General features: G+C 34.8%; 1 protein-coding gene across 1 annotated transcript; it reads left to right on the top strand.

The window, feature by feature from the left end:
• The first annotated feature begins 8032 nt into the window (after window positions 1-8032).
• Window positions 8033-8989, top strand: LOC131061330 (WUSCHEL-related homeobox 5). The gene is made up of 3 exons (XM_057994974.2): window positions 8033-8263; window positions 8603-8691; window positions 8780-8989. The coding sequence occupies exons 1-3, from the start codon at window positions 8038-8040 to the stop codon at window positions 8876-8878; spliced, it is 414 nt and encodes a 137-aa protein (XP_057850957.1). The 5' UTR covers window positions 8033-8037; the 3' UTR covers window positions 8879-8989.
• Window positions 8990-10040: the final 1051 nt, after the last annotated feature.

Genomic DNA, 10040 nt, shown 5'->3' with positions numbered 1-10040 from the left:
TGGGAGGAAGTAACCAAGCTTGTAGTGACCTTTGGTAGTTTAGTCAATGTTTCCATTTCCTTGAGCAATGGTTTTTGATCTTCTCCTATTGTTGGTGGCACTATTTCCATGTGAACCTATTCTTGTTCCAGAGCCTATTGCTCTGCTTGTCTCTCTGTTTGTTGCTCTATTTCAGTCTGAGTCTGAGTCTGTACCTATTGCTCTGTGTTATCAACTTCAACTTTTCTTTCAGTATTGTCAATGCTGTCAGTTGTCGGTGGCTCACTAGCCATATCTGTCTTGCCAGTTGTATCTTTGTCTATCATAATGTGGACCTTTTATGTATCAACATCAACTATGTATAGCACCTCGGGATTAGGATTTGTATCCTCTATGTCCATACTCTCATCTGCCGATTGATCTTCAGTAGTTGTTACCGGTGATGTAATTTTAGACAGTGGGAATAAGTTGTATTTTACTTTGATGCTCGAAGGTCCACCAACCTTTCCTTTTCCTTTGTCCCTTTCCTTCTGGTATACCTTGATTGGTTTAAGGTTCCTGTACTCTTCCTATTGTTCTTTCTCAACAAGGAATATGTCCCATGCATTTTCTATTTCCTTTGTTACTTCATTCACTCTTCCAACCATTAATGCAATATGTCGGTGTGCAGTAGAGAATACTGACCGGTTGGCTTTTGCAATTAAGTCATCTATCTACTTAGGTGAGTTTACTGGGAAAACATCAAGTAACTTTTCAATTTTGATTTTCTTACCAAGCTCTACAATAGCTTGTCTTCTTGCTTCCAGTTTTTTGAACAATTCATCTGGTAGATCATCTATCACTTCCATTAAGAACTTCTTATAGATGTAATGTGTAAAATAACATTGTTTTCAACTTGTTCTTTTTCATCTCTTGACAGTGTATCATAGACCTTTCCTATGTTCTTGAGTTTCCCTTCCTCTGTGATTTCATATAGGAATTTGTCAAGAGGGGCCATGTTTTGTTTAGTCTTTTTTTTCTTTGTTGTCAACTTTTTCTTTGGTGTTGTCTTTCTAACCGGAGACCTCACTGCCTGTTGTTTTTGTCTAGTCCATCTAGGCAAAGGTGTGGATGCCGGTGAAGGATCCCTTTTCCTTACAACTCTTTTGCAAGTTGCAGGCACGTCACTCTCCAAAGGAGTAGCTACCGGTGATAGGGAGTCTTAGGCTATGGAGTTCCTAACTCATCCTCACTAATACCAGTTTGTTTCAATACATCTTCTTTAATAGCCTTAGCTTGTCTAGAACCTCTTCTCACAACTGCTTCAACCTTTTTCACTCTCTTCTTAGATTGAATTTTCCTTTCTATGTTCTCAGCACTACCAAATACTTCTTCCTTTGGTTCATTTGGTGCTTCTAGAAGTGCTTTAGCATAAGTCTCAATTATATGATCGTCAGTCTCATAACCCATCTTTGTTACCCAAATTGTTCTTAGGATGACTGCTTCCATCCAGATCTCATCCTTTTTTATTACAAAACATATTTCATCCTTGTATTTGTTGACAATCTTTTGTGATAGTCTGATTCTTTTGTTCATCCTAACCTTTAGTGCTTTAAAATAGTCATGAATATTCTTTTCTTTGTTTTCACCCATGTTATTGAATAGGTTTGTTAACTGTTTTCCTACCGGTATATCAAATCCAAGGTTCTTACTACCTATACCGGGAACCTATTTGGTTATGTGTAGCATCATGCATACAAGTAGATTTCCAAATCTAAAAGTTCCTTTCTTATCCTTCTTGATTTTGCTTAAGTTATCAATCAACTCATCTTTTAACCATTCGCATACATCAATTTTTACATTGTCTTTAACCATGTCATAAGCACTCTTAATGCATAAACTGGAAATTGAGTTAAGTCTATTTGTATGATTTGCTTTGTACCCTAAAATCATGCTAACAAATATCACATTTATATCGGTCACATCATTAACCCTCAGAGACCTTCTGTCTGATGTTGCATTAGTTAAGTTCATTACTAGGTCATTGGAGACCTTCTTAGTCTTGTTTGGTCTATTACCGGTGGAAGGTAACCCTGCTACTGCTTTCACAACTTCGTTTGTAATTTTGTGTACTGAATCAAGCCAGAAGAATGAACCATGTACCCTTCTTAAAACTATCCTAATCACCTCCTTGGAAAATTTAGGAATGCAAAGGATTTCAGTGAATCCTAGGGTTTCAACAGCTTTATGTTCAGTTTTTACATTTCCGAAGTCATTACATATAACAGTCTTATACATGTTTTTAATTTCTTCATCTCCTAATTCCTCTATGTTGCAATGAATATATATTCTAGAATCTTCTGCGAAAACATCTCCTTTTGGAATTTGGGAAAAAGCACCTACATTGTCATCTTTCCTAGCTACCTTGGGAACTAGCTGAAATATGGGCCTAGGGTGTTTTATAACCTTGACTACTGTAGGGTTTTCTATAAATTTAGGTGCAAAGGAGGATGCCATGATGATAAATACCTTTTTCTGCCTTTGGATGGATTGATTGCTGAAGTGCTTTGCCTCTTTGCTCGAAATCCCTTAGCTCTGCAAATTTCGCGCTCTTCGAATGTTTGAAATCTTGGTGAGATGAAATGGAGCCAAAACCACAAATTTATATTGTTTATTTACCATCTACCACATTTAATGTATGTCGGTTAAGTAGCCACTTAACATTGTCTTCCAGTATAGAAGTAATTTCCAACTTCTCACCATTAACCGAAGGAATTATAGCATATGTCTCATTGATTGCCAAACCCTCAAGAAAACTTTATTCAATTTAATGAAGAGCTTCCAGTTGGTGGAGTATTCTTCTATCCTACTGGTGAAGCATCACTCTCTCCTACTAGTGAAGTGTTGATTGGTTTTACCGGTGGAGGAGTATTCCCAGCAATATTTAGGTCTGACTTTCTAATCCATTGTTTTGAGAATTCTTGCTTAATTTCTTCAACTTTTTCTTTACCTTTCAAGCTAGAACTTTTGTTGTCTGTCGGTGATCCTTTGCTTATGTAGAATTTAGTAATATGCCCAATCTTGTTACATGCATAGCAAGTCACATTATTCTCCTAAATAGCTTTCCCATAACCTATGCTGGTTTGTGTTCTGCATTGATTAGATAGGTGTCCAAATCTTTCCACAAACATAACATCTCACATTCATTCTGCAATTTTCAGAGTTGTAACCAACTTTGTTTCTTTTTGAACATCGACCGTGGGTGTATTGATATTCTGATAATTTCTAGATCTATATTCATTTTCTCTATGACCATACTTATTATAGTTAAAGCATTTTCCATTGAATGTATAAGCATTAGGTTGTCTTACTGGTTTGCTATGATCTTGAGTGTTTGCAATACAAGAGCTTTCACCAACTTCAAAGCCAATTCCAGAAGTGTCACCTTTAGGTTTTTGATTTCTTTAGCAAGTTACCAAGTTCTTCTGAGCTTTTCTTGATTTTTTCTTTATGTTGATTTGCAGTATCTAGTTCTCTTTCTAAGACTTATTTCTACCTCATCAATTCATTTGAGTCATTCTGAGTGTGCATCAGATCTATCTTCAATAAATCATTTTCATAACTGAGTCTTGTGTTTTCATTTGCAGCATCACTTAGTCTTCTGGTCAAATCTTCTTCATTCTTCTTTCTGTCCTCAATTTCTTTGCAAAATCTCATAGTCATATCTTGCATCTCATTCTTTGTTGTCATGTTCTCTTGTTTCAACTTGTTTATCATATCATTAAGTGATTACTTTTCATAAATCTCGTTTTACATCTTTTCACAAAGTTCTCTTCTCTTGTCTCTTGAAATAGTAAGATTTTCTTGAAGTGCTTGAATAATATCCCGAGCTGCCTTTAGATCATCTTCTAGTTTGATATTTTTTAGTTTTTCTGCGTCATAGTCTGAGAGAGCTGCTTCTAGTTGCTTCATTAGATTTTCCATCTCTATCGGTGTCAAGATCTTCCTCAAGCTATTAGGCTTTTGAAAATAGAGGACCAAGCTCTGATACCAATTGTTAGGATTCCCATAGATACTAAGAGGGGGGGGGTGAATCAGTATCTAACCGGTGAATTGAATTTCTTAACTTAAAACATGTAGAACATATTATATCAGTGTATTGGTATGCAAGAAATAATGCAATAAACAGAATTAAAAGCAACCACATGAAAAACACACCATAACACAATGATTTAACGAGGAAACCCGGTGTGGGAAAAACCTCGGAGGGATTTGTTACCCAAAATATTCACTTACTAGCCAATAGGAGAATATTACTGCTACAAGAGGGGCTTGAACATGTAGGAAGGCCAACTGCCTAGAGCTCACTGCTCCATGGGAAGTCTCATTGACTTAAAATGATGGATTATACAAATCCAATATCTTGTACTGCTTCAAAATAGCATCTATAATGCCAGATCGAGTACTGATTTCTACTTTGCTTCTTACATAAACCCTTAACCTATAATTCGCATAATAGGTCTGCCTTATTTAGCCTAAAATGCAATCTTCTTCCTTACTTACAAATGTTCTATAATGATCTCTCTTATATAAGATTCATTTTACAATGATGCCAAGTCGGCTTACAAAGATTTTACAATAATAAACAAAATATAATATAATAAAAAATCCTGTCGGCCTCTGTGCCGGTATGCTTCCTTTCTCTGTTGGTGTCGGTGGTCTGAGTGCCGGTGTAGAGTCTGAGCTTGCTAGTGCCAGTGTAATGCCTTGCTGATGCCATAGGATTATAAGGTTGCCATCAATGACAAAACCTTCAATCACCTACAATGTCTCATTGGAGTGTGCATATGCCAACAGCACTGTCATGGATTGGCGTGACATCAAGGATAGAGAGGACCCTGAGTATAGACCAAAGAAAGAAGGGGAGCTTAAGGTGACCCTGGGAACTAACAGTAGCAGGAAAATCAATCCTCCAAGATGGGTAGCAAGTAAGTTCTAATCTAGTAGCAAGAAAATGCAAGACGTGGAGCCCCCCATGAAAAAGAAAATGAAATTAACCAAATCTGGTGGGTCCAAAGTCCTAAACCACAAGATTAGGTTGGACATCCCCATCAATGTGGATGATGAGAAACAGTGGTTTGTGAATAAGAAAAATAAAGGCGAGAAAAAGGAGGAGAGGGTGATGAGAAATATGGTTTTGGAGGCTACTAGAAGTCAAGAGAACTATTGGAAGTGGGTGGATAAGAAAATTCGATGCCCGAAAGATGGGATTAAGGGAATTATTGAGACTTTCACAAAATCCCCTAGGCCCAATAAAAATGAGAAGATCATGAGCATGATCCAGAAGATTTCTCAAGATGTTGAAACCATGAAGGTTGTCCATGAGTGCAAAATTGAAAAGATGGAAGAGTATGTGAGTGAGATCACGAAAAACCTGAACAATTTGGTGGAAATCAGTAGGCAGGCGATGGACAATAGTGATGATTGTTTGGAAAAAAATAATTCGATGATGATCGAATATAGAACCAAGTCCATCACCAATGACCCTCCCTTGGGGGAAAAACATAAAACGATTGTCTCAGAGGGTGGACAGAGTGTTGCTGGTGGGAAGACTAGCTTGGGTCCTTGCACTCGAACCAAGAGTCAGAGCCAAACCAGGGAACCTCCAGATTTATCATGGAGGATTTGGAGAAAATTAATAAGATGATTATTCATAAAAATACTGAATTGGTGCACTCTCTTAGTTGAGTGCTTTGCCCTGATTTTTGGCTCTATTACTTTGGTTTTTTGGCTTACGGTCTATGTGGGTTTGTCCCCTGTTTTGCTTAGTTTTATTGTTTGGTTCGCTGTTGGCCTTGGTCTGTAATACTCTGGGTTTTAGGTCCCTATAAAACCTGTTTATCTTTATCAAAAATAAACTATCTTTTAAAGACAATTGATCTTCTACATACAAACAGATAAGGAAAGAAAAAAAATTAAACTAAAAGCTAAAGCGAAAAACCAAAACCAATCCACAAAGATAATAGTGCATGGGTTGTTTTTAGAACAATCCTATTAGAATACTAAATATATTGCAATCTAATCTTTATTACGCATAAAACAAAACAACTAAAAGCAAAAAATAATCGTCATTGATCCTGCATGTTCATGGTAGTTGTCAATATTAAGAATGCATGAAGTGTTTGCCATCGCTGGTCATATTAGCTATCGTAATTTTTTGAGACACTTGAGTAGAATCTTCAAACTCTTAATCATTTCATATGAATAAGTGGATGTTATGTATGGTATTAGGGTTTAATAGGCATCGGAAGGGTGCATAAAAAATATTGGCTACTTTTTTGTGTGTGGCCATTACCATTCACTATATAAGTGCCATGGATTTTTGTATTGAGTTTCATCAATTTAGTTGGGGCACTAAAGTTGATGACTTAAAATTTTTAAAAATAAAATATTACGTATAATATACCTAGGTGGATTGACTTAGAAGACTCTATGTTGGATCATGGTGAACAAGGGATTTTGTTACACAATTTTTGTTCCCATGTAAACATGACGATGAATAATGTCTTATAAATTGGCAGTTACAATAGTAAATTTACCAAGCTTCTATTTAATTTTCATTGCATCTAAAACATGGTCAAACCTTATGTTATTACATCCATGATTGTCAAGATTATCATACTTGATTATTTTTAATAGTAAATTTAATGATTCATTCATATTTATAAATTTTAAAACTTTTTTAAATTTGATCTCTCTCAACATCTTTTATATAGAGTTTTTATAATATATACTAGTTTATGGTCATAAAAATTTCTTTGGTTTGTCCCATTGTGAATTTCTATACACTATTATTTTGTAAAGTATTACTCTCATCTTCAATATGGAATTAGAAAGGGCGAAAGACCAAAAGAAGATTGGGAAGAGAGATTTTATGTCTTTTACTATTATGAGGTAGTGGAATGAGAAAAGTACAATGTTTTTTATTGTGATGCCTACAAGAACATGAGAGCCAAGTATGGTAGTATTTTGGTTTTTGCTATTCCACCCAGTTTATTTGTAGGGACAATTGAGACAGTTGGAAAACTCATTATCACTAAAGAAAAAAACGGATGTGGTTAAACTAGCTCCAAAATGGCTCACTAACCTTCATGTTATACATTTTTCCAAAAAAAATAAAAGACGCAGCTAGTTCTGTCGGACATGATGAAGATCTGTAATTTTCGACTAAGCTTCGTGTTATGCGGAAATCGTGACTTTTTAGAACCAATTTAACTGCAGCTGAAAAAACAAATTTGTATGAACAATTGAAACAATTGAAAATCTCATTATTACTATAAAAAAGAAAAAAAATGATAGACAAAAGACATAATTAATGCAATGAAGTTTAAAAGTTGTTCTATTCTATTTATTTGCATTCTAATAGCCCTGAAAATGCTGTAACTGTTGCGGTGGAATATGGGTCTCATTCACTTCATAAAGTGATGAAGCCAACGTTGATCTTGGCGTTTGTGTATAATGAACGTAAGACATCTCAACTGCAGACTACAGTCTCCAAACCTCTGTAATTCATTGTTGAGAATGAATAATGATGATCATCCACAACGTTCAAATTCTTTAATAATAAGATCAAGGGAGGGCACGGAACACATGTACTGACTTGGCGTCCTGCTTATTTGATCCGTCAACATTTTCATTGACAACTCCCGATTATTTCTCCCATGTTGACAGAACCAAATTAACTTTTCCCATCTTCACAGAACCGAAGTGTCAGTTCTTAACCATCACCCGTGATACCTGAACTACATATTTCACTGTATGTTGTGCAGGTTTGGGCTTTGAAAAATTACAAGGTAAAGTCGACGTGCAATGCCTAGCATGTGCATTTCTTTCCTATCTCTGCAAAACCCCACTGTGCTGTCCAATCTATTCCCTAGCTAAGATACGGAATGATATGAATGAGCTGGACTGTACAATTCACAAGAAGTTTCATCCGGACGTCGAATAGGGCTGCTATATATAGCGAGACAATGGAGGAATACCTACTTTAGTTTAGTTTAGTTTGTTACGAGTGGAGAAATGAGTGAGGGTGAGGCGAAGCGGAGATGGAATCCGACGGGTGAGCAGGTGAGAATACTGGAGAGAGTTTACAGGGAGGGCACCCACCGTCCCACCACGATGGAGATTCACCATATCACCGACCTCCTCAGCCGCCACGGATCTGTCCAAGGAATCAACGTCTTCTACTGGTTTAAAAATCGCAAAGCAAGGGAGAAACGAAGCACGCGCAACATGCATGCCTCTGGTATTTTATTATTCTCCTTTCAAACACTGCCACTATAAATTATTTTTCATCTGAAACGTATACGTATAGATTAGGTCAGGTCATGCCATTTATCTGAAATCCGTTATTGAAATCACATTCTTAGTTTTGAACTTTGACCTATTAAGTCTCTAATTTCAAAACACACTTTTAAAGTCGCTTATTTGAAATTATACCCTGATTTTGAATTGTTTGAATCATTTATCTGAAAAATCACACTATAAACTTTGTTTTGTTTAAACGAAGATTCAGGTGGTGTCTATTCAGCTCATATGTTTAAGTACTTCCCAGCTTAAAAAATCTAGTTTGTTTTGATGACAGCCCTCACAGTCAAATGGGGAGGCTTGGAATTGAACTCTGGTGGTAGTGGTTGTGATCACAGACAATTTCTTTCCACTACTCGGCAGGAGGTGGATGAATTTCTTTCTTATTCTGCTTGATCTGATACAGTTACAAACGTTAATGCTAAAGTTACGTTGGTGGTACTCATACTTGCAGGTGGTAGTGGGTGTTGAAGTGAATGGGTGCGTCCTCCCAGGCAGGAAGGAAGAAAAACCTTTGCAGACTCTACAATTGTTTCCTCCCTGCGAAAAATGAATCACCTCATCATGTGAATGTATGACCATTTAATTATCATCTGTAGAAATTGCATGCTCCAAATATCATCGTTTTCTTTTTTCAGTTGAAATATTCAAGGTGTATAATGAATGTTTGTCAGTCCGAAAACAATCCAAGAAAAGACAATTCACAAGACCAGTCATTTTATTTCAGTGCACTCCGTATGTTGATAATTGCGAAGACACTAGCAGTCCAGTTGTTCAACGCTACATATAAGTACTAGATTTTTATAGTATTCATTTAAAGATTATGTCAAGTGGGTCCTGATTGTCCTCTCCTTGAAAAATAACTTCAAACCTTGGATTCTTTTTGCTTCGTTCCACTCTCCCTTATCTCTTGTTTCATTTTGTTTGTTTTTTCAATTAATTTCTACAAATAAAAATAGAGAATTAAAAGGAATTATTTATATAATTAAAGAATTATATGTACAGACAAAGAATCAATACAAGATGCATTTAATTCTTTAACTATATATATTTAAAATTAGATATATAAAATTAAATACATATAAAAATCAAACACACACATACATACATGAATTCATACATGCATTCATATATACATGTAAATTATATTTTCATACATTTTCATTTGTTGTATTTACATATCAAGCTTATATAAATGTAACTTATTTATTTATGAATTATTTTTGTTATAAATTATTTTTTAGTTTATTTCTTTATAATGTATTTTTGAGATTTTTTTAGTAATATAAAGAAGTAGATTAATATATAACTTAGTGTATTCTTCAAAGTAGTTTATTTTACAAATGTTGTATATTTGTAAGTATATTTTAATTATTGGTATTCATACAATTATATATAAATATTTCTTTATATATGTAGGTGCCATGTTTAGATATGTATTTGTATAGTTAGTTATATTTATAAAGATGTCTTTGGATAGATTAATATATATACATATATGTATACATATACACATACGTATATGTATATGTATTACATAATTATTTCTATTTTATAAATATCTTATAGTTTTTTATATTTACACTTTAATAAGTCTAATGGAAATTATTTTTGTCTTTAGAGATGCAAGTTATGCTTTTATTTTTATTTAGTATATATATATATGCATGTTAGTTACAATTACTTATTAATTTATTTTTATTTTATAGATATAG

Source organism: Cryptomeria japonica, chromosome 5 (assembly GCF_030272615.1).
Source record: "Cryptomeria japonica chromosome 5, Sugi_1.0, whole genome shotgun sequence".
Lineage (NCBI taxonomy): Eukaryota > Viridiplantae > Streptophyta > Pinopsida > Cupressales > Cupressaceae > Cryptomeria > Cryptomeria japonica.
The sequence above is the reverse complement of the archived record's forward strand: the minus strand, read 5'-3'. Positions and strand labels throughout refer to the sequence as shown.

Excerpts from the sequence above, each read along its gene's own strand:
- LOC131061330 (XM_057994974.2), top strand. The coding sequence starts at position 8,038 with ATGAGTGAGGGTGAGGCGAAGCGGAGATGGAATCCGACGGGTGAGCAG. Across the intron at positions 8,264-8,602 it reads GCGCAACATGCATGCCTCTG|CCCTCACAGTCAAATGGGGA; the intron begins GTATTTTATTAT and ends TTTTGATGACAG. Across the intron at positions 8,692-8,779 it reads TTTCCACTACTCGGCAGGAG|GTGGTAGTGGGTGTTGAAGT; the intron begins GTGGATGAATTT and ends TCATACTTGCAG.